General features: G+C 38.8%; 1 protein-coding gene across 1 annotated transcript; it reads left to right on the forward strand.

The window, feature by feature from the left end:
* Nucleotides 1–1,069: 1,069 nt before the first annotated feature.
* LOC140997600 (butyrophilin-like protein 2) lies at nt 1,070–25,349 on the forward strand. Its single transcript, XM_073467546.1, has 12 exons — nt 1,070–1,229; nt 3,145–3,474; nt 3,779–3,817; nt 4,777–5,052; nt 7,055–7,072; nt 9,639–9,740; nt 14,419–14,748; nt 15,053–15,091; nt 15,883–16,158; nt 20,672–20,950; nt 24,129–24,251; nt 24,426–25,349. Exons 1-12 carry the CDS (start codon nt 1,160–1,162, stop codon nt 24,491–24,493), a joined length of 1,950 nt encoding a protein of 649 aa, XP_073323647.1. The 5' UTR covers nt 1,070–1,159; the 3' UTR covers nt 24,494–25,349.
* Nucleotides 25,350–26,055: the final 706 nt, after the last annotated feature.

The following is a 26,055-nucleotide window of genomic DNA, read 5'->3' on the forward strand; positions in this document are numbered from 1 at the left end:
AGCTGTGTGTGTCTGTCACAGTGTGAAAACTACTGACAGGGATTGTTCCTGTCCTCAGCTGACTGCAGAGTCAGTGAACTACATCGTCTCATCAACACACGTCACCAACACCAACATGGAGCCAACTGGGCTCAGAAAAGGTCGTGAGAAAGATGAAAATCACAGTAAATCTGCTCAGTTTGACTTATTCCAATATGGAACTTATTCATTCACAAACATTTATGCCCTTTCTTTCCTGAATGTTTGTGAATTCATGACATGTCTATAAATGATACATTTTCTTATTTAGCTTTCAGTCCATGTCATTTTTTATAATGCTTTAAAAATTGAGATATTGAGTTTAGCAAACCTAAATTTTAAGTGTCCCAGATTATCAAATCAAATTCAGGCACATTTTATTTTTTATTTTTTTATTTTGCACAATGCTCACTGATAGATGAGGCAGATCTCCTCTGGGTTTGATATCTACATGTTTTCTTCTGGTGTGATCTTAAAACATCTTCAGGGTTGGAGTTGGCACATTCCCTTTCTGGTTGATGGTTGATATTTGTAAATTTGTTTTGCCGTTTGTAAAAGTGTTTCGTGTCTTGTTAATTTGTTTTCTGAAATGTAAATTTGTTTCGGGACTTGTAAATGTGTTATGGTAATGTAATTTAGTAAATGATAAGTAAAAATGTTTTCTAAAATGTAAATTTGTCTCAAGCTTTGTAAAAGTGTTTCACATTTTGTAATCTTGGTTTGCACCTCCCGGCCACCGTACAAATGTCTCCAGAGTCAAAAGTTCAAATAATGTCCCAGATGATCAAAATTCACCTGCAGATATTTGTTATTAATGGAGACAAAGTCAAAAATTGTCAGAAAAATAAAAACTCTAGTGAAGTACAGAAACCTGAAAAATCTACTCAAGTACAGTAACAAAGTATTTGTACTTCGTTACTTCCCTCCTCTCAGTGGCCAACACCCAGACAAAATGCGATGGCAGCTGCAGGCCTGGTGATGGCGCTTTTATTCTGAAATATTAGTACCGGAAGTGCCGCAGCTGCAGGCTGAGGAGCAGAAACAGGTTGTGATGAACCAGTCAGGGTGTTGAGGAGTGTGTGAAGCTCCGTCACATAGAGACACCATCAGTGTGGTGAAGTCCTCAGAGGACATCACAACTATGGAGCTTCTTCCTCTCGTGTGTCTCTGTCTGCTGAGCTGCTCTGGAGAAACGTCTGCTGCTGGAGACGGTAAGAAAACTGATCATCACTCACTGACAGTCTTTAATTCTCACTTTGTTTCATCTGAGCAGCGGAACAATGCGGAAACATGCTGGATGTTCATCAGCTGCTTCCTGCTTTAGTGCGTACAAGACACCTGCTCAGCGCGCTGTGACGTCACACACGCACCCTGATCATCAGCACACATCGATAGTATTGATTGGATCGATTACAGGAGAATTACAGATGGATGATGCTGAGTTTTAATCTCGAAATGCTCTGTAATGATGTCGTCATCACTGCTGTGTGTGCGTGCGTCAGTGCGTGTGCGTGTGCGTCGTCTCCATCCTGCTGCAGACACGCACAGGTTTCACAGAAACGCTCGTGCAGACATGAAACCTTCAGGATGTTGTGATTGTTGGACTTTGACTCTTAAAGTTCAGTTCACTTTGAACTAAAGTAGTTCCCTCAATAAAACAGAGACGTGGCGCAGATCTTCATCAGGAAGGACTTGATAGTTATTGGATCGTTAATGAGTTACATATAAACTATATAGTAGATAATGAGTTACCACAGGACAGACTGGGAGACACGTTATCGATCAATCATCAGCTGATGATGAGTTCATGGTGACGTTCATTACTGATTAGCTTCGGCTATAAAAGCTGTAGTGTGCAGCAGGTTTAACACAAACTGGTCCCTCAACAATTAAACATTAAATACATTAATACATAAATAAATATCTGTGGGTTAGAGTCACTTTATTCATGAGTTATATATGAATCAGTGTGAAACATGATACTGAATAGTTACCAAGTCAGATCATTAGTTAATCATTAGTTAATCATTAGTTAATCATTAGTTAATCATTAGTTACTGCGTGCGTGTGTGTGTACTTTGTGTGTGTGTGTATGTGTAGTGTGTGTACTTTGTGTGTGTGTGTGCGTCACCTCCTTCCTGCTGCAGACACTGGTGGTTCTGATCATCTCTTGTTCTGAACTGAAACCTTCTGGATGTCTGTTGGACTTTGGACTCTCTGAATAAACTCACGTAGTAAGAACTTGAACAGAGACGTGACTCAGTCCATCATCCGCCCTGAGCTGTATGAATGTGAACTCACAGTATTTTCACATCATCCTCACTGACAGGTTTAAAGTTGCCACATTCATATAAAAACCAGAGAAGTCTATTTGGTTGTAGTCCTCCTCTCTCTGACACTCACACTCATTTTTTTGACAATGTAGTAACACCTGTTTGTGTGGTTTTACTTAATCTTGGTGAGGAGACATCGTCTGATAAATGATAAGAGCTGTCAAACCAACAGGTTCTTAAAATGTTTCCTGGTTTTTGTTTCCTTCATGATCACTGGAGAGCAGTGAACTCAGAGATCGAGCTGTCAGACTTCACACAAACAGAGAAGCAACTTTCAGCTCACGTTATTCACTTGAGTCTGATCGCAGGTTTATTCACCCAAACAGACAGAAAACTTAACTGTACATCAGCCTCAAGATTAACAACCTGCACCGAGTGTGTGTGTGTGTGTGTGTGTGTGTGTGTGTGTGTGTGTGTGTCTGTGTGTCTGTGTGTTGCAGCTGAGGAACAGGACAGTTTGGTGGTTAGTTGTGTCTTTGAATCCAGTCCAATAAATCAAGATGAATGAATAAAACTACAACTTCTCCTGGTGTTATAAAGCTGAAGAGTTTCCAGCTGAATACATTTTGTAAAATTCAAACACAAGGCTCAATAACAAAAACTTAATAAACTATACTGTACAGCTTAAATATACTTAAAATATGTCAGAACAAGCACGACACAACCAAAACTATTATGTTAGAGGAAACAGGTGTGTGAGTTATTGTTGTGGTGTGTAAAGTTGTTATCTGACTTTGTTTCCTGATGACTCTGCATGTTAACATACTGAGTAACACATGTTTTTATCTTCCAGGTGTCAAAGTGGTCGTGAAAGAAGATGATGATGCTGTTTTACCCTGTTCGCTCAGCACCAAGGAGGACATCACAGGAAAGCTGTTTGACTGGAAGAAAGATGAAAGTCGGAAGGAGGTGTTCATGTATGATTCAGGCATTCATCACAATAACGGCATAACAGGTCAAGATCAGCAGTTCATAGGTCAAGTCTCACATTTTCAAGATCAACTGAAGAACGGCAACGCCTCCATAAAGATCAAAAATACGAAGATGGCCGACAGCGGGAACTACAGCTGCTTTTTTCCACGTCTTCAACCGAGACAAACATTCAACATTGAGCTTGTTGTTGGTGAGTGCTTTCATTAAACAGTTAAAGATGTTCGCTCATTTACTGCTGCGACTGGTTCAAGAGTCCCAGATGGACTTTTGTTGTGGTCAGAATACACATCTGGCAGGGCCTCGAGCCCACAGAGCTGCAGCCACATCTGGAGAGATGACCTCTGTATCAAACATGCCTGATATCAGAGACACGCTGCAGATTATGTCTCTGTGCAATGAAATTTCAGCCGTCTATAGTAGATGAAATATGACTTTTACACAGTATTACCTGTCTGTTTCAAAACAATCTAACATGTGTTTGTTTTGCCTTTCAGGTCAAGTCTTAAGAGACAGAACAGGTGAAAACATCCCAGGTGAGTCCTGATTCTGATGACGTCACTCTCCAGCTCTCATTAGTAGAAAATGGCTGTCATCAGCTCCACAGGCCTCAGTATCATTCAACACACTCACATCTGTTGAGCTGAACCTCTGTGTGTCATTCTGCTGTGTTACACATATGGAGACAACAACATCTGTTCAGTTTGTGTCAGTGTTAAAGATTCACACTAAAAACTGCCTTTATATTATATTTATAATGACAGTCAATAGAAACTGTAAATATTGTGCTTTGATCATCTCAGTGACAAAAACACATTCAAAGTTATAAACACTCAGTATTCCAGTTTATCAGGTAACACAGATAAAACTCACCAGTCTCATTAAACAGACCAGGAATTAATCTTCATGAAGGTTTTAATGATCAGATTGTGTTGAAACTGTTGAGAGATGTTGATTCAGTCTCATTGTCAGTTTGGAGACTGTAGTTTGTGTTGCTTTTAAATTGCATTGTCTGAGTAGTGTGTTTGGATACTGAGAGGTGTTTCTAATATTTAGTCCACCCTCGTTTGACAGAATTAAACTATAAAAATATACTAAATAAATAAACATGCCCATTAAATCTGTCACAAACTTCAGTCACCAACCATGCAGACAGATTGTATGGTTAATTTCCATTCAAGTAGCTTCATTAAAATGTTTCTTACTGACACAGTTAAGATCCATTGACACATCACAAGTGCAAACATTTAAAGATGCTTGAAGATTTTTATAGTGTAGCTCTTCAAATTTAGCAGAAAATTACTGTATGTGTGAATCTGTAAAATCATCCTGTAAAACGATGGAGGTTTATATTGTGCTTTTTTATCTTTCTGTTCCTCTGTGTTTTACTCTTCACTCTTTAAATTGTATATACAGGCAGAGTATAGATGGAAGAAACATCCCAAATTCTTTTTTATGCTATAATTGTCCCTTAATGCCTCTTGTTTGTTCACAGGTGCAGCTCCAGAGCCAAATATCAAGATACTTGATGAAACCAAGGACTGGTCTCTGCTGCAGTGTGAAGCTCATGGTGATCCACTTCCTACAGTAGAGTGGAAGGACAGTAATAATAACACTCTTAATGCTGATACACCTCATGTCTCAGAACGAGGAGGTCGTTCATACATCACTGTCAACATTACTGTGACCAAGACCGACAACTATCGCTGTGTAGCTACGCAGGAGAAAATCAGCCATAGGATTGCTACTGTGACATATGTTCTCATGAATGGTAAGTGATATTTTAATCTTCAAAGAATTTAAATTGTCCGTGTGTTTTAAAGCTTATGAGTTCAGACTGAACACACAGGTAATCAGCTCAAAGTCTGTTCATGTTGAAAATGTTTCAAACTGAAGAAACTCTGAGACTTAAAATAGAAAAAGAAGAAAAAAGTGTTCTGGATGGAAATAAGAAGAAGAAGTGGAGTTCATGTTTGTGCTGCTGAAACATTCACTGTAAAAACTCTCCAGCTGTTAAATTAACTGGAATAAAATCAACTTTTGTGTTCAGTCTGAATTCACCTTTAAGGATCATTTACATCATTCATTATTTTCTTCATGTTGGATATGACTACGTACAACTGTGGTGATACATGACTACAATATGAGCACATACACTTGATTCATGTGTTCATTTAGTTCATTAATCAGAGAAACTGTGTTCACTGAGAGAGAAACTCTTAGTCCTGAAACACATTTGAGCTCTGTCTCCTCAAGTCACACTGGTGCTGCTTCTGGTTCTGATGCCACAGGATCTTCATCACTAAATCTTTGTCTCAGTGACATGAAAGAATGATGTTGGTACCAGCTCAGGTCCACTGAGGAGCTCAGACTGAAAGTGGTCCTGAACTCTGAGCCTCCTTTTCTGTGAAGTTTGTGGCTCCTTTCCAGTTGAGAGACAGTTTCCACAAACCAGGTGTAACACACTGAATTTTAGATGTCCACTTCAGGTGTTAAGGTCTCTACACCGACTGTTTGTGAGTTCACACCTGGACAAGTTAAATGTACATACATGTGGTTATTGAACAAAGATTCCTGCATCACCAGACTAAAATGAATCACAGCACACAAACTGAGTCTCACACATGATGACATCGATCTGAAATGATGAGTTATGATGAGTGATAATAACAACATGAGTCATTAAACATCAGCACAGATTTTAACTCACTCTGACTAAATATTCATTAAACATTATGATTATATAATATTGCTAGAATTAAAGATTATTGAAGTTACAGAACAGTTGTGTTGGATTGTTTTAGATTAGAGCTGCGAGGTACGGCCTTAAAATTATATCACCATATTTTTATGCCACATCCTGATATACGATATGTAACTCAATATATTGAAATTTTCTCAAAAGTGCTTCATAAATGTTGGGACGGGGCCACAAAATCAAATATCTCAATATGTTTGACCAAACAGGCCCTACTGTGATAATATTGTAGGGATGACGATTGTTACTTTCACAAAACATTAACACGATGAGATTTCTGATCAATAATCATCATTAATGTGGATATAATGAGTCAGTGGGTAAAGAAAGTATCAGAACAAGTCGAACAGTCTGGTGAGTTCAGAACATGACGTCACTTTACTGTAATGAGCCTTTAAAACCAGGAACAGACAACAGTTATGATATATCACCATGTGAGAATATCAAATATCTAAGACAATATATAGTCTCACATCATGACAACAGTATATATTGTATATGTTGCTCAGCCCTGCTTTAGATTGTACAGGTGTTCCTATTAAAGTGGCCACACCCGAGCCCTGTTAACAGAAGGGGACAAGCTTTTAATGACCCTGTGTTTCACATTTCATAACACATTTTCTTTATTACTTTAATGTAAATAGACAACAAAGTTCACATGACGTCCTTTAATGTTTTTTTTAAGCACAACAAATGTGTAAAAGTTCAGGAGCTGCTGTAAAGTCTTCACTGTTGATGTGTTTCTGTCATGATGTGAGTCAGAAAAAGTGTTTTAGTTGATGAAAAAAGAGAAGTTAGAGAAGTTTTACTCGTCTTGTTCTATCTAACAATGTAACGAGGTGTAATTAAGGCTTCTGTTTCTCTGTTCTTCATGTTTCTCTCCTTCTTAAACACACTGTAATCCTCATGTACAAGCAGAGAAGTGATGAACAGGAAACATCACCACGTTTCATTTATAATCCTGTAATTGTCCTTTATAACTGATGTCTCACTACATGTCTTGTTATCTTCACAGGTGCAGCTCCAGAACCAGGTGAGATTCTGTTCTAGTCGTGTTGTTTCACAAACAGCTGGAGGAGTGAGTGCAGTCAGTAGTGTAGCAGTGGATGAGTGAAGATGTGCTGTGTGGATGTTGAGCTGTAAAAACAAACCAAAGGAAACCAAAAGCCCCGACACAAAGATGTGTGAGCAGATGTTCTGAAGGATTTCTATACATGGAGCACATCAGGCCCAGGTGTGTCCCCTGCTGCTGCTGAAGCTCCCAACAGGTCTGCAGCCCTGGAGACAGAAAGCACAGCAACAGCAGAGTGAAGCCGTCAGAGAGGCGTCACTGTGAGCTCTGTTTAGATTAGAGAGATTAGAGAGAGACTTTATTAATCCCAATGACAAACTGCAGCGTTACAGCAGCCGAGTTACACATGAATCACACAACAAACACCATGAAGACACTCAGACAGGAAGAGAAGAGTTTACTCACTGATGACTTTATTATTTTATTTCTCAACTACAAACTGAACTCAGACTCAAAACTAGGAGCAAACTTTAACTCTACATGTAATTATATTTTATGAGTCTAGATCAAAGTAACTAGTAACTTTATCTGTCTGATTAATGTAGTGGAGTAAAAAGTACAATATTACCTCTGAAATGTAGTGAAGTAGAAGTTTAAAGTTACATAAATTAGAGTACAATTATAAGCTCAGTACTTGAGTACTTGTACCCGTCTGTCTCTGAATGTTTGTTAATCTGAGTTGTTGTCAGAGACTCAAACAAAAGCTTTTAAACACTTAATGTTTCATATTTTAAAACACATTTTTTCTCTGACTTTAGTGAAATAAAAAATACATCAGACAACAAATCTCATGTGATGTCAATTCAAGATAATTTTTTTAGTGAGTCGTGATCTTTTTTTATCAACTTAAATCTTTTTAAACTTAAAACAGTCCCGATCATCGACTGTATAAAATATAGTCGAAGCCTTCAGGTGTGAAAGTGCCTTAAACCTGCAGTCTTTCTACCGACCAGCAGGGGGCGACTCCACTGGGTTCAGAAAGAGGTGTGATTGTGTGGAAGCTGCTTCTCACCTGATTTATTCCCTCAGTAAACAGTCTCCTGATGAGTTCATGGCCTCAGTCTCTAGTTTCAAGTCTTCTTCAACTCAACATGATGTTCATTTAGTCAGTTATGGTCCCAGTGACAGTAAAATAGATGAAGAAGCAGGGTGTGATTTAGGGCCTGAAAACCTTCATTCATGCTGAAACCCATGTGCCTCTTAATGGTGACATCATTCTTAGTGTTCAATGATTTTAAAAAGACTTTGTCGTCCTGGTTTTTACCTTCAATAATTAAATTGCTCATTTAGAAACTGTATTTTGTGTTAACTCAGGTCGTCTCTGCCTCATATTTGATTCTGTTTGAACATCTGAAACAATTAAATGTGACAAATATACAAACATGGAATAAATCAGGAAGGAGTCAGATACTTCTTCATGACACTGAACATAAAGGCTGTGGAGCTGCAGTTTTTACTGGACGATGTAAACTTGTAATTATAACCGTTGTGTTGCAGTGAAGGTCCAACATGACAAACAGCTTCCTGGTACTTTATTCATTAACTGCAGCAGAGTTGGTTAATTACAAGATGAATTAACTTAAAATCCAGCATTAAGTTTTGACTTAAAGTGAAAATAAGCTGAAAACATGAGATGAACTGTGACACTGTGGTTTATACATCTGAGCAGGAGTCTTCCTCTTCTGTCTGAGCCTGAAACCAGGAGTGAAGAAATGTTCAGCGCCTCCAACATTTACTGATGTTTGACTGTGACTGAGAATCAGAGTCTTCATGACACAGTTTGTCCACTAGAGGGCAGCACCAGGCTCATTTTTACACTGTAAAAAGTCCCTCTCATTACATATAGTCACACTTTTTATTAATCAGATCTAAAGGATCCTCATCAGATTTTAAAAATGTTTAAAATGTCTCAAACTGAGTGAAAACTTCTGTCTTCTACTGAGACTCAACTTCAATAATCTACAGACTGTGTGTTGATCTGCTCCCATCAGGCCCAATAACTGTGGAGCCGACCAGCACCAAGAAGCTCACAGTGATTTTAACCTTCATGTTTCTGGACAGTAGTCAGTGGTGGAAGAAGTACTCGGATACTTTACTGAAGTGAAAGTAGCAGAAACACAAAGTAAAAATACTCTGTTACAAGTAAAAGTCCACCTGAGTAAAAGTGTAAAAGTATCAGTAAAAGTATTGTGAAGAAGTTTTATATTTTATCAGATGATCCTGTGTTTTTACTGTCAGATCAAAGTGATGGACTGTAACTAAGTCCATTTATTTCTTCACTGCTGGGACCAGAACCAGAAGCAGCCTCTGAGCTGTGGAGCCCAGCAGGAGGAAACTGGACCTGAGATCAGAGCTCACATCACTGTTCCTGCTCACATTCATCCCAGTGGAGTTTTCATGTGAAACAAGTTCAGATTTCAGGAGCAGACTCACCTTTAGTTGTTCTGTGTGAGCTGTGAGGTCCAGTCTGCTGTTTATCATCTGCACTGACGTTCTGACTGATGCACTCACTGTTTATCTGTTTCAGGACTTTCTGCTGGAGTGATTGTTGGTTTTGTAGTTCTCAGCCTCCTTTTAGTTGCTGCTGTTGTTGGTGGTGTTGGGCTTTGCATCAACAATCGTAAGAAAAGTAAGTTTAAATATTGTATCAACAGATTCACGATGAGCAACAACACAACTCAATCTTTACATTTATCTCATGTTTAGAGTCTTGACAGTTGTTTTATTTTCTCAGACATTAATCATCTTGTTGGTATTTACATTTGTGATTTTCTTGAATATAACTTTGTTTTCTTTCCTCAGATGAGGAGATAAAACGACTGCGGTCTCAACCCAGTTCAACAACACCACTGACCACTGGATCCATCTGATCCAAACAGTAACCTGCTCTACATGTGCTGTGAAGTTGTCTGCTGTGTGTGTTTCCACCATGCTGGATGATGGTGAGGACATTTTGTCTGGTCTTCTCTTATTTCAGGCAGTTTGAGGATTAAAACTTGGTTTTAAAGTTTAAATTAATGTCAGGTTGAGGTTTAGGGTTCAGGTTGTGTTGAGGCAGATAGTTGAGATGGAAGGTTGTTTGTCGATGTGCATGTTTCTCATTAACACGACCTCAATCTGTCCCTGAACTAAACCAACTGTTTTTATACTCTGACCTCACAATCTGAACCTTATCAGAAGTATTGAGAAGAGTATTATAACAGCATGTCTGCTCGATGATCTACAGAGCTAACTCACAGTTAATATACAAAATATACACATATACAGTCCTCGACTTTATCTCACAGCACTCAGTCACAAATAGTGTCCAGGTCAAGTGTAGGACCCAGAATCCTGTCATTAGGGACTTAATGAAACCAGAACAAGACCGTCCAAGTTTTATATACGTGTTCAGAGCCGAGGGGCTCGGACCAAAAAAGTGCCGTCACACGTCGGTGGTTCGATCCCCGGCTCCTCCCGTCCACATGTCCAAGTGTCCTCCAGCAACAGGCTGAAGCCCAAACTGCTCCCGATGGTCAGACCAGCACCTTGTATGGTAGCTCACTGCCATCGGTGAGTGAGTGAGTGAGTGAGTGAGTGAGTGAGTGAGTGAGTGAGTGAATGGATGAATGAGGGCAGCAGTGCTGTATAAATGCGTCTATTGACCAAATATTATCAGACTGCTTGTAGCGCTTAAAGCTCCTGACTGAGCTCCACATGTGCTTTAAAACCATCAGACTTCACTGAACTAAAGCTGCTGTTAACACTGTCAGTCAGTGTGAACACTTTGTAGCTACAAGTAAATATAATGTGACTTTTATATTTGTTGCCATTATTTGGGACGAGCCTGTATTGGTTCTTTATTATGTTTCCAGGTGCTCAGGCAGTCTGTCAGGTCCAGTTACACACTGATGTTTCTGTTGTTCACTGATGATGCACTTGTAGTGTTTCATGTCACTTCAGGCAGCGCTTCATCATTTCTATACAAACGTTTGAATAAAACATGGAAAATGTCAAAACTGTGTGTTGTGACTGTTTCTGATGTTTCTGTGTTCAAACTGTGATCAAAGAAATAAAAGTGATTTTAATTTATGGGTGTGATTCTGAGATGATCTGTGTTTTACAGCAGCTGTCAGGACACCAAAGAGACAACAGAGCAGATAAATCCTCTTTAAAACAAGGTTTCTAGAGACAGTTTACCTCACTGACAGCTTCATGAATGGAGATTACAGCTGAATGTAAAGAAATCCTCATGTCTGTGTAACGAGGCCTGAGTCTGTGAGGAGACAACATGATCCAGACCTGCTGACGGCTGAAGCTCAAATAATGTCCCAGATTACCAAAATTCACCTGCAGATATTTGTTATTAATGGAGTCAAAGTCAAAAGTTGTCAGAACAATAAATACCTCAGTGAAGTACAGACACCTGAAAAATCTACTCAAGTACAGTAACAAAGTATTTGTACTTCGTTACTTCCCTCCTCTCAGTGGCCAACACCCAGACAAAATGCGATGGCAGCTGCAGGCCTGGTGATGGCGCTTTTATTCTGAAATGTTAGTACCGGAAGTGCCGCAGCTTCAGGCTGAGGAGCAGAAACAGGTTGTGATGAACCAGTCAGGGTGTTGAGGAGTGTGTGAAGCTCCGTCACATAGAGACACCATCAGTGTGGTGAAGTCCTCAGAGGACATCACAACTATGGAGCTTCTTCCTCTCGTGTGTCTCTGTCTGCTGAGCTGCTCTGGAGAAACGTCTGCTGCTGGAGACGGTAAGAAAACTGATCATCACTCACTGACAGTCTTTAATTCTCACTTTGTTTCATCTGAGCAGCGGAACAATGCGGAAACATGCGGGATGTTCATCAGCTGCTTCCTGCTTTAGTGCGTACAAGACACCTGCTCAGCGCGCTGTGACGTCACACACGCACCCTGATCACCAGCACTCATCGATAGTATTGATCGGATCGATTACAGAAGAATTACAGCTGGATGATGCTGAGTTTTAATCTCGAAATGCTCTGTAATGATGTCGTCATCACTGCTGTGTGTGCGTGCGTGTGCGTGTGTGTGTGTGCGTGTGCGTGTGCGTCGTCTCCATCCTGCTGCAGACACTCACAGGTTTCACAGAAACGCTCGTGCAGACATGAAACCTTCAGGATGTTGTGATTGTTGGACTTTGACTCTTAAAGTTCAGTTCACTTTGAACTAAAGTAGTTCCCTCAATAAAACAGAGACGTGGCGCAGATCTTCATCAGGAAGGACTTGATAGTTATTGGATCGTTAATGAGTTACATATAAACTATATAGTAGATAATGAGTTACCACAGGACAGACTGGGAGACACGTTATCGATCAATCATCAGCTGATGATGAGTTCATGGTGACGTTCATTACTGATTAGCTTCGGCTATAAAAGCTGTAGTGTGCAGCAGGTTTAACACAAACTGGTCCCTCAACAATTAAACATTAAATACATTAATACATAAATAAATATCTGTGGGTTAGAGTCACTTTATTCATGAGTTATATATGAATCAGTGTGAAACATGATACTGAACAGTTACCAAGTCAGATCATTAGTTAATCATTAGTTAATCATTAGTTACTCTTTAGTGAGCGAGGAGAGAATAAACAGTTTAATCTGAGTGATGTCCTTCATTTTTATTTTTGTTTACTCTTTAGTGAAATATAATAACAAGTAGTTACCTGGTGGACTCATTGATTATTAATATTATTGATTGGATTGATGCTCTATAATGATGTGGCGTCTTCACTATTGGTGCGTGTGTGTGTGTGTGAATTCTGACTTTCTGTCTGAACTCGAGTCGATTATAAAAATAATTGATGATTAATATAATTGTTATAGAAGTAATCGATGAAGCGTAGCAGCTCGAGTTTCTTCAGTTAGTGTGTGGTCGGGCGGATGTGGTGGGTGGAGCAGTGTGTGTGCGTGCATGCGTGCGTGCGTGTGTGTATTTTGTGTACGTGTACTGTGTATGTGTGTGTGTGTGTGTGCGTCATGTGAAGCTTTAATCTGATGTCCTTAGAAAGTACAGTGAACATATTTGAATTAAAAAGTAAAAAAACAACCAGCTGAGGAACAGGATAGTTTGGTCATTAGTTGTGTCTTTGAATCCAGTCCAATAAATCAAGATCTGACATGAATAAAACTACAACTTCTCCTGGTGTTTTAAAGCTGAAGAGTTTCCAGCTGAATCGTTTTGTAAAATTCAAACACAAGGCTCAATAACAAAAACCTAAAATATTTTAAAAACCACCCCCCCCCCCCACACACACACACAACCTCCCGCAACAAGCCGGCAGAAACCAAATACAGCTTTGAATGTGGAGTAATGATGTCGGATTCATAGGGAAAATTACAACAATGCACGTTGAAACTAACATAAATCTTGTAAGTCATTACAATGTCCACAGCCAAGCTAGCGTAATGTCATTAGCATCATTAGCGCCACGATTGCGACACAAACGTGCCCCTAAACCGTAATCTCTTGTTTATGACAGATAAGACACACAAATACACACATCGTAACACGTATATGATAATCCATCATCCTGATTTAGCAAAGGCTTTGTTGAAAACAAACGGACAAGACCGGGAGGAGGGTCAGCAAAACAGCTGAGTAGTGACCGGGAGGAGGTTTTTATGGAGAAATAAATCCGGACAGGATGAATGAAACCCCAACGTGAAGCGGAGGGTTTCATTTACTTTTCACTTGCTGCTTCATTTAGCTGCCACGAGCAAATAAATAGGCTGATTTGGTGTAAACATGGTAGCAATGTTAGCTTACAATGCTAACATAGAAGCTAACGTCTCTGTCGAACAAGTAAACAAGTGTTGACACCGTTCAAACGATGACCCGATGTTTACTCGGGTTTGAGCCTTCTTTATGTCACATCTCCGCTTTGTCTCTGCCTTTTCAGTGACAGACTTGCGCTTTCTTTCAGCCTTTGCCGGTGGGGCAAGCAGAGGCCGCTTGCTACTGTCGCTCTGCTTTCCCTCATAGTTTCAAATGCGGAAGTGGGTCGGGACGAGTCGTGACCAGGAGCAGGAGAGTGAGCGAGGGGATTGGATTGAAAAATTGACCAATAGGAGCCATTTGGACCAGATGGCTCCTATTGGTCAATCTTTCAAATCGTAGACTTTAAATATACTTAAAATATATCAGTACAAGCATGACACAACCAAAACTATTATGTTAGAAGAAACAGGTGTTGAGTTATTGTTGTGGTGTGTAAAGTTGTTATCTGACTTTGTTTCCTGATGACTCTGCATGTTAACATACTGAGTAACACATGTTTTTATCTTCCAGGTGTCAAAATACTTGTGAAAGAAGGCAGTGATGCTGTTTTACCCTGTTCGCTCAGCAACAAGGAGGACATCACAGGAAAGACCTTTGACTGGAGGAAAGATGAAAGACGGCAGGAGGTGTTCTTTTATAAGTCAGGCCTTCATTCCGATAACAGCAACATAGGTCAAGATCAGCAGTTCAAAGGTCGAGTCTCACATTTTCAAGATCAACTGAAGAACGGCAACGCCTCCATAAAGATAATAAAAACAAAGATGGCCGACAGCGGGAACTACAGCTGCATTTTTCCTCATCCTGAGCCGAGACAAACATTCAACATTGAGCTTGTTGTTGGTGAGTGCTTTCATTAAACAGTTAAAGATGTTCGCTCATTTACTGCTGCGACTGGTTCAAGAGTCCCAGATGGACTTTTGTTGTGGTCAGAATACACATCTGGCAGGGCCTCGAGCCCACAGAGCTGCAGCCACATCTGGAGAGATGACCTCTGTATCAAACATGCCTGATATCAGAGACACGCTGCAGATTAAGTCTCTGTGCAATGAAATTTCAGCCGTCTATAGTAGATGAAATATGACTTTTACACAGTATTACCTATCTGTTTCAAAACAATCTAACATGTGTTTGTTTTGCCTTTCAGGTCAAGTCTTAAGAGACAGAACAGGTGAAAACATCCCAGGTGAGTCCTGATTCTGATGACGTCACTCTCCACCTCTGCAGGTGTTTCTGTAAATGTCTTCTCAGGCCTGTCAGTCTAAACACTAACATCTGTGGGCCTGAACCTCTCTGTGTTGAACTGACTGGGATCACTCGTCACTTAAAGGTGGACACGTTTATTATATTATAGTTATACAACAACATCTTTTAATCCAAGAAGCCTGTGTGTTATTAAATCTAATACTTTTATTCAGATTGTCTAATTACATAAAGAAGTTATTGTGTTAGTTAAATAATTAATTACTGCATTTCCCAAAAAGCCTCCATATAAAGTCTTTTTACTGACGTGACAGAATAATGTAATCTACTTTATTAATGTAGTTTAGTCCCAGGTTCATTCTGGGTTCATGAATTTTAACTTCATGTTTAATATTTATGTCACAATCCTTCTGAGTCCCAACATCACAATATTCCTTTTTATTCTTTTTTTTTAATCTCAGTAATGATCAGAATAAGAATCAGTATTCCTTTATTGTCCCACAACAGGGAAATTTGCCCGTTGTCCCACAGCAGCCAAAGGACAAATAATAAATATGGGTATTAAGAAAATTGACCAGATAGAAACTCAAACTGGAAACAGTTTAAAATGTTTGAAATATCGTCCCATAAAATGATGCTGGAGGCTTTTATTGTGTTTTTCTTTTCACACTGTCAACTGGATACAAGCAGAGTGTGGATGAACAAAATCCCAATATTACATTCATAATGCTGAAACTGTCTCTTTATAATCTATTGTTCATAATGTGTTCACAGGTGCAGCTCCAGAGCCAAATATCAAGACACTTGCTGATACAAAGGACTCGCGTCTGCTGCAGTGTGAAGCTCATGGTGATCCACCTCTTACAGTAGAGTGGAAGGACAGTGATAACAACACTCTTGATGCTGAGGAGCGAAAGGAGTCAAAACAAGGAAGATATTCATACATCACTGTCAAGATTACTGTGACCAAGACCGACAACTACAGCTGTGTAGCTACGCAGAAGGAAATCAGCCATCAGATTGCTGCTGTGATCCCTGTGCATATCCAAGGTGAGATTCTTCCTAATTGTGATTTAATATGTAAATAATTTAAAATGTTTTAAACTTAAAATTTTAAAAATTTCTTCATAGAAATGATGACATTAGTTCATCAATCACCAGGGATTATGAATCATGAATCTCATAGTATCAAACTGCACCATACACAAATCTTTATTTTACTTCATATTTCATCATAAAAGTGAAGTTTGAGTCAGAACAGTTGTGTTGGATTGCATCAGATCATTAATGTGGGCCTAATAAAGTGGCCACAGTGTGTTTGTTAGTCTGTGTGTAATTATACATGACTACAATATGAGCACATGCACTTGATTCATGTGTTCATTTAGTTCATTAATCAGAGAAACTGTGTTCACTGAGAGAGAAACTCTTAGTCCTGAAACACATCTGAGCTCTGTCTCCTCAAGTCACACTGGTGCTGCTTCTGGTTCTGATGCCACAGGATCTTCATCACTAAATCTTTGTCTCAGTGACATGAAAGAATGATGTTGGTACCAGCTCAGGTCCACTGAGGAGCTCAGACTGAAAGTGGTCCTGAACTCTGAGCCTCCTTTTCTGTGAAGTTTGTGGCTCCTTTCCAGTTGAGAGACAGTTTCCACAAACCAGGCCTGTAGTGAAGCTGCACAGGCTGCCTCTTCTGCCTGCTGACTGTTTAAATCCTTTACACCGACTGTTTGTGAGTTCACACCTGGACAAGTTAAATGTGCATACAGGTGGTTATTGAACAAAGATTTCTGCATCGCCAGACTAAAATGAATCACAGCACACAAACTGAGTCTCACACACAGCTGAGCTTGTTGTTCACCACATAATAACTACGAGGTGTAACTGTTGAGTCACTGACTGAACCAGCTGACAGAACCGGTTCAGTACAGAACCACAGAATATGAGCTGCTGAGTGAGTAGAAGAGGAAACAGAAGATAATGTGACTGACACTGATCTGAAATGATGAGTTATGATGAGTGATAATAACAACATGAGTCATTAAACATCAGCACAGATTTTAAACTCACTCTGACTAAATATTCATGAAACGTTAAAGACAATAAATCACTTTTAGTGCTGTTGAGTTATGTTTTATAAGATTATATAATATAGCTAGAATTATAAGTTATTGTAATAATAATGTGACACTTAATGTGCCGGTTATCTCTGTTGTTGTTGTTACTCTGATATATTATTATAAAACACGTTCCTGCATCTAGAAAGACAAAACAAAACAACAGCTGCTGAACCTTTACACCGTATCAGCAGCTCAGTTTAATGTCACTTGGTGCTTTATAACTTATTTCTTGTCAGTCAGTCTGCAGCTGTTGTAGTTGTTTGATTTGATGTTTGATGATGAATCTAAATGATAAAACATGAACAAACCTGCAGGTTTAAATAAAAATAAATGATGACGCTCTTCTTCCTTTTTGAGCTGCTGTTGAATACGACAGAAGAATTATAACAGATGTGATGATCAGTTTTCTGTTCTGGCAGCTTGAGACTGTTGATCAAATACACTCAGTGGACACTTTATCAGTTTCACCTGTACAATCTATTGATGAGATCAGATTCAATACATCTTTATTTACACTGAGTAAATTAACAAAGAGACAAAGAAATTCAGTTTAACGTCCAACCAGAGGTGTAAAAAGCAGCTGTGAGCAGATTGTGTACATACAGTATGTTCAGGTGTAATAAAGAGAATAAACTGTGAGGGATGAAGACACTAAGATATAAACAGTGTGAACACGTGCAGCAGCACAGAAGGCAAAATATACAATGCAGGTATCAGAGCAAAGTAACGTCAGTGAGACGTTATATAGAGAATAAACAGCTGGAGGTTTGATATGAACACAGTGTTCACACTATAGATCACATATATACAGTATGTACAGCAGCATAAATATGTTTATGTATATATTGTAATTTAATACAGCAGCTCTGCCACTAATTCTGTTTTTATGAACTTTATAATGTTCAGTTTGTGTTGACTTTGTCTGAAATGTGTAAATGAAAGTGTGTTTATTACTGAGGTCACAGTTAAAAATCCGTGAACCCTTCGTTCTTTCGTTTCAAAACCAAATTAAAAAAACAGAAAAACAAGTTTGTTTTTCTGTTTTTCTCTTTTAAACCCAGAACGAAAAAACAGGAAAATAACACAAAACCACATTTTGTGCCTGTTATTCTGTTTTAAAACAAAAACAGAATAACCTGAAAATGAAGTTTTGGATTTTTATTGTTTTGTTATTTTGATATTCTGAAAATTGGGGGAATGTTGGGAGATGTTTGGGAGTCAGAGGCGCAGGAAGTGAGCGGGAGAGGTGAAATCGCAGACTCTCCAGGCAGAATGAATGACTGCACTTCAGCCTTGTGCAGATCTAATCTGCGAACTGATTGAAAGTGGGAAGACACTCGGAGATCAGAGACGTCCTGCAGCGCGAAGGAGCCTCGCAATGCTCCATAATGAGGAGGAGGTTTTTCATGGAGCACAAACACACCACACACCCGTTATTACCCCCAAACCGACCCCGCTTCATTCCGAAAATCAAAAAGAAAAGAGAAAAGTATATTCAAATATATTATATTGTAATTTATTCCCATAAACGCTGCTCAGAGTAATCACAGGCTCTTCTGCCATCAGAGCCGGGGTCTCTCTCTCTCTTGCGCCCTGCACACAGTCAGTAGCAGCTTCTCTCTGTTAGCATCACATCAGATACCACGGGACCTCCACACAGCTTTAGCCACAGGCTAGTTAGCTGTTAGCTGCCTGCTAGTTAGCTGTTAGCCTGCCTGCTAGCAGCTGCTAGTAGTAGCATCGTCCCATCGGCAGCTGCTGCAGTTTGTCTCTGTCCCGCTCCGCCGCATGGGACCTCACAGCTGCAGGCTCCGTACCGGCTGTGAAGCGGGTTTCAACCTTCAACCCTCAGTAGCGTTTGGTGACCATCAACATTTCTTACTGCCCCCAATCAAGGCAGTCTAGAACCGGGCCTGAATACAATCATCAGTCCGTCCTGAGCCTCCAAAATAAAGTTTGAGACATGTCTGCATGGTGCAGCTGCACCTGCTCACAGTGCAGCTGACAGATGTGCAGCCATATATATTTTCCTCATCGCTACCTGAGGCCTATACAGGTAAAAATAAATGTGATAGTATGAAAACATTAGCCTACATATTGTTGTAAATATTTTTCTCTGACAATAGATTAATAATTATAGTAATAGGTTACAATAACAAATGCTTTTATTTTGAAATAGAAATGTGTTGTGTTGTCTTCCGTTAGTGTAGCGGACGTTAAGTGCTACAAAGGATCTTCTGGTTGCCTGGTAACGGATCGGACCTCCTCGTCTTTTTTATTTCGCCTCTGTTGTTTTCCTCCTTGTAACTGTTCAGTATCACGTGTTTTAATCAGTAATGATCACATTCAGGCTTCAGGCTGAGCCGCGACTCCCCGGACAAAGACACAGTTTGTCATTGCAGAGACGCTTTATCTCCAGACCAGTTCCCGCTCACTTCCTTCCTCTGACTCCCAAACATCTCCCAGCATTCCCCGAATTTTCAGAATATCAAAATAACAAAACAATAAAAATCAAAAACTTAATTTTCAGGTTATTCTGTTTTTGATTTAAAACAGAATAACAGGCACAAAATGTGGTTTTGTGTTATTCTGTTTTTCCTGTTTTTTCGTTCTGGGCTTAAAAGAGAAAAACAGAAAAACAAACTTGTTTTTCCGTTTTTTTAATTTGGTTTTGAAACGAAAAAACGAAAGAACGTTGGTTAAACGGATTGTTAAAGGTGGTGTTGTACTGAACTACATCACACTGAGAGGTGTTTCTGTTTTTTTGTCCTCCCTGTTTACAAACATGACGGGTCAGAATATTAGAAACACGTCTGAATATAATACAGTCCAGTTCAACACGTCACTACAGTTAAAGTCCTAGTTAAAGTTAAAGTCACAACAGTTGTGTTGGATTGTTTTAGATTAGAGCTGCGAGGTACGGCCTTAAAATTATATCATGATATTTTTATGCCACATCCTGATATACGAAATGTAACTGGATATTTTAAATCTTCTCTAAAGCGCTTCATAAACATTAGGATCATCTTTAATGTGGATATAGCCTAATGCAAATAGACAACAAAGTTCACATGACGTCCTTTAATGTTTTTTTTAAGCCCAACAAATGTGTAAAAGTTCAGGAGCTGCTGTAAAGTCTTCACTGTTGATGTGTTTCTGTCATGATGTGAGTCAGAAAAAGTGTTTTAGTTGTAAATAGTTACAAACTCTTTGTAGAAGTGAAATGTGTCTGAAATATGATCCTCTGTTGAATAATGCTGGGAGCTGTAACTGAGCCTCATCATGCTTTTTATTACTTTTTGGTTTCTTGTGTTTGTCTTTAATCTTAAACTCGCTCTAATCAACAAGCAGAGATGTGATGAACAAAAAACATCCCGATATTACATTTCTGATGCTGTAATTAAATCTAATGTCATCTTTTGTTTCTGTCACGTTCACAGGTGCAGCTTCAAAGCCGTCTGTCACAATTCTTGACCAAACAAAGGACTGGTCTCTGCTGCAGTGTGAAGTTCTTGGTGCTTCTCCAAATCCTAAAGTTGAGTGGAGGGACAGTTCTGGAAACATCCTTCCTGTTAAAGATCTGAAGGTCACAGCAAGAGGAGACAGCTACGACATCGTCCTCAACGTTACTGTGACCAAGACCGACCGCTATCGCTGTGTTGTGACACAGCAGGAAATCAACCGTCAGACTGATGCTGAGATTTATGTTCATATGAATGGTCAGTGTTTTTTTTATTTATTCTCCTGTCCCCAACTTAGATTAGAGAGATTAGAGAGAGACTTTATTAATCCCAATGACAAACTGCAGCGTTACAGCAGCCGAGTTACACATGAATCACACAACAAACACCATGAAGACACTCAGACAGGAAGAGAAGAGTTTACTCACTGATGACTTTATTATTTTATTTCTCAACTACAAACTGAACTCAGACTGAAAACTAGGAGCAAACTTTAACTCTGCATATAATTATATTTTATGAGTCTAGATCAAAGTAACTAGTAACTTTATCTGTCTGATTAATGTAGTGGAGTAAAAAGTACAATATTACCTCTGAAATATAGTGAAGTAGAAGTATAAAGTTGCATAAATTAGAGTACAATTATAAGCTCAGTACTTGAGTACTTGTACCCGTCTGTCTCTGAATGTTTGTTAATCTGAGTTGTTGTCAGAGACTCAAACAAAAGCTTTTAAACACTTAATGTTTCATATTTTAAAACACGTTTTTTCTCTGACTTTAGTGAAATGAAAAATATATCAGACAACAAATCTCATGTGATGTCAATTCAAGATAATTTTTTAGTGAGTCTTGATTTTTTTTAATCAACTTAAAACTTTTTAAACTTAAAACTACGGAAGAGGATTAGGGCCACATGTGAAATTTTTTTTTGAGTTCTGACTTTAAAGTCAGAATTCTGAGATTAAAGTCAGAATTCTGAGAATAAAGTCAGAATTCTGAGAAAAAAGTCAGAATTCTGACTTTAATCTCAGAATTCTGAGAAAAAAGTCAGAATTCTGAGAATAAAGTCAGAATTCTGAGAAAAAAGTCAGAATTCTGAGAAAAAAGTCAGAATTCTGACTTTAATCTCAGAATTCTGAGAATAAAGTCAGAATTCTGAGAAAAAAGTCATAATTCTGAGATTAAAGTCATAATTCTGAGAAAAAAGTCATAATTCTGACATTAAAGTCAGAATTCTGAGAATAAAGTCAGAATTCTGAGAAAAAAGTCAGAATTCTGACTTTAATCTCAGAATTCTGAGAAAAAAGTCAGAATTCTGAGAATAAAGTCAGAATTCTGAGAAAAAAGTCAGAATTCTGAGATTAAAGTCAGAATTCTGAGAATAAAGTCAGAATTCTGAGAAAAAAGTCAGAATTCTGAGATTAAAGAATTCTGACTTTAAAGTCAGAATTCTGACTTTATTCTCAGAATTCTGACTTTATTCTCAGAATTCTGAGATTAAAGTCAGAATTCTGACTTTTTTCTCAGAATTCTGAGATTAAAGTCAAAATTCTGACTTTTTTCTCAGAATTCTGACTTTAATCTCAGAATTCTGACTTTTTTCTCAGAATTCTGAGATTAAAGTCAGAATTCTGACTTTTTTCTCAGAATTCTGAGATTAAAGTCAAAATTCAGACTTTTTTCTCAGAATTCTGACTTTAATCTCAGAATTCTGACTTTTTTCTCAGAATTCTGAGATTAAAGTCAGAATTCTGACTTTTTTCTCAGAATTCTGAGAAAAAAGTCAGAATTCTGACTTTTTTCTCAGAATTCTGAGATTAAAGTCAGAATTCTGACTTTAATCTCAGAATTCTGACTTTTTTCTCAGAATTCTGACTTTATTCTCAGAATTCTGACTTTAATCTCAGAATTCTGACTTTTTTCTCAGAATTCTGACTTTAATCTCAGAATTCTGACTTTAAAGTCAGAACTAAAAAAAAAATTTCACATGTGGCCCTAATCCTCTTCCGTATTTAGTCAGTTATGGTCCCGTTGACAGTAAAATAGATGAAGAAGCAGGGTGTGATTTAGGGCCTGAAAACCTTCATTTATGCTGAAACCCATGTGCCTCTTAATGGTGACATCATTCTTAGTGTTCAATGATTTAAAAAAGACTTTGTCGTCCTGGTTTTTACCTTCAATAATTAAATTGCTCATTTAGAAACTGTATTTTGTGTTAACTCAGGTCGTCTCTGCCTCATATTTGATTCTGTTTGAACATCTGAAACAATTAAATGTGACAAATATACAAACATGGAATAAATCAGGAAGGAGTCAGATACTTCTTCATGACACTGAACATAAAGGCTGTGGAGCTGCAGTTTTTACTGGACGATGTAAACTTGTAATTATAACCGTTGTGTTGCAGTGAAGGTCCAACATGACAAACAGCTTCCTGGTACTTTATTCATTAACTGCAGCAGAGTTGGTTAATTACAAGATGAATTAACTTAAAATCCAGCATTAAGTTTTGACTTAAAGTGACAATAAGATGAAAACATGAGATGAACTGTAACACTGTGGTTTATACATCTGAGCAGGAGTCTTCCTCTTCTGTCTGAGCCTGAAACCAGGAGTGAAGAAATGTTCAGCGCCTCCAACATTTACTGATGTTTGACTGTGACTGAGAATCAGAGTCTTCATGACAAAGTTTGTCCACTAGAGGGCAGCACCAGGCTCATTTTACACTGTAAAAAGTCCCTCTCATTACATAAAGTCACACTTTTTATTAATCAGATCTAAAGGATCCTCATCAGATTTTTAAAATGTTAAAAAAGTTTCAAACTGAGTGAAAACTTCAGTCTTCTACTGAGACTCAACTTCAATAATCTACAGACTGTGTGTTGATCTGCTCCCATCAGGCCCAATAACTGTGGAGCCGACCAGCACCAAGAAGCTCACAGTGATTTTAACCTTCATGTTTCTGGACAGTAGTCAGTGGTGGAAGAAGTACTCGGATACTTTACTGAAGTGAAAGAGGCAGAAACACAAAGTAAAAATACTCTGTTACAAGTAAAAGTCCACTTGAGTAAAAGTGTAAAAGTATCAGTAAAAGTATTGTGAAGAAGTTTTATATTTTATCAGATGATCCTGTGTTTTTACTGTCAGATCAAAGTGATGGACTGTAACTAAGTCCATTTATTTCTTCACTGCTGGGACCAGAACCAGAAGCAGCCTCTGAGCTGTGGAGCCCAGCAGGAGGAAACTGGACCTGAGATCAGAGCTCACATCACTGTTCCTGCTCACATTCATCCCAGTGGAGTTTTCATGTGAAACAAGTTCAGATTTCAGGAGCAGACTCACCTTTAGTTGTTCTGTGTGAGCTGTGAGGTCCAGTCTGCTGTTTATCATCTGCACTGACCTTCTGACTGATGCACTCACTTTGTATCTGTTTCAGGACTTTCTGCTGGAGCGATTGCTGGTTTTGTAGTTCTCAGCCTCCTTTTAGTTGCTGCTGTTGTTGGTGGTGTTGTCAGTGGGCTTTGCATCAACCATTTCAGAAAAGAAAATCAGAAGAAAAGTAAGTTTAAATATTGTATCAACAGATTCACGATGAGCGACAATACAACTCATTATTTACATTTATCTCATGTTTTGAGTCTTGACAGTTGTTTTATTTTCTCAGACATTAATCATCTTGTTGGTATTTACATTTGTGATTTTCTTGAATATAAATTTGTTTTCTTTCCTGCAGATGAGGAGATAAGACACCTACGGTCTCAACCCAGTTCAGCAACACCATTGACCACTGGATCCATCTGATCCAAACAGTAACCAGCTCTACATGTGCTGTGACGTTCTCTGCTGTGTGTGTTTCCACCATGCTGGATGATGGTGAGGACATTTTGTCTGGTCTTCTCTTTTTTCAGGCAGTTTGAGGATTAAACTTGGTTTTAAAGTTTAAATTAATGTCAGGTTGAGGTTTAGGGTTCAGGTTGTGTTGAGGCAGATAGTTGAGATGGAAGGTTGTTTGTCGATGTGCATGTTTCTCATTAACACGACCTCAATCTGTCCCTGAACTAAACCAACTGTTTTTATACTCTGACCTCACAATCTGAACCTTATCAGAAGTATTGAGGAGAGTATTATAACAGCATGTCTGCTCGATGATCTACAGAGCTGACTCACAATTAATATACAAAATATACACATATACAGTCCTCGACTTTATCTCACAGCACTCAGTCACAAAAAGTGTCCAGGTCAAGTGTAGGACCCAGAATCCTGTCAAAGTAAAAAGGCATCAGTCCGACTCACTTCCTGAAACCAACAAACCAACATTCACATCCACTTCAAGCAGTGATTGGCAAAAAAAGGAAGTCTGCAGGGTTTGAACTTCTCTCACAAACTGTATTTTAAATCTTCTTTCACTTCTCGTGTACAACAGAGTGCAACTTCCAGGAAAGATTGTATGAACGTAGTCGTTGACGAGGTCGTTGTTGACAAAGACGAGCTCTTTCACTCTGTTCTATGTTGCTTTTATTCTTTTATTTTTATACTCTGATTATCTGATGCGTCTCCAGCAGCTGGTCAGTTAATCACAGGGTCGGTGGTTCGATCCCCGGCTCCTCCCGTCCACATGTCCAAGTGTCCTCGAGCAACAGGCTGAAGCCCAAACTGCTCCTTGTATGGTAGCTCACTGCCATCGGTGAGTGAGTGAGTGAGTGAGTGAGTGAGTGAGTGAGTGTGTGAATGGATGAATGAGGGCAGCAGTGCTGTATAAATGCCGTCTATTGACCAAATATTATCAGACTGCTTGTAGCGCTTAAAGCTCCTGACTGAGCTCCACATGTGCTTTAAAACCATCAGACTTCACTGAACTAAAGCTGCTGTTAACACTGTCAGTCAGTGTGAACACTTTGTAGCTACAAGTAAATATAATGTGACTTTTATATTTGTTGCCATTATTTGGGACGAGCCTGTATTGGTTCTTTATTATGTTTCCAGGTGCTCAGGCAGTCTGTCAGGTCCAGTTACACACTGATGTTTCTGTTGTTCACTGATGATGCACTTGTAGTGTTTCATGTCACTTCAGGCAGCGCTTCATCATTTCTGTACAAACGTTTGAATAAAACATGAAAAATGTCAAAACTGTGTGTTGTGACTGTTTCTGATGTTTCTGTGTTCAAACTGTGATCAAAGAAATAAAAGTGATTTTAATTTATGGGTCTGATTCTGAGATGATCTGTGTTTTACAGCAGCTGTCAGGATACCAAAGAGACAACAGAGCAGATAAATCCTCTTTAAAACAAGGTTTCTAGAGACAGTTTACCTCACTGACAGCTTCATGAATGGAGATTACAGCTGAATGTAAAGAAATCCTC

The sequence above is a fragment of the Pagrus major genome, chromosome 6 (assembly GCF_040436345.1).
Source record: "Pagrus major chromosome 6, Pma_NU_1.0".
NCBI lineage: Eukaryota > Metazoa > Chordata > Actinopteri > Spariformes > Sparidae > Pagrus > Pagrus major.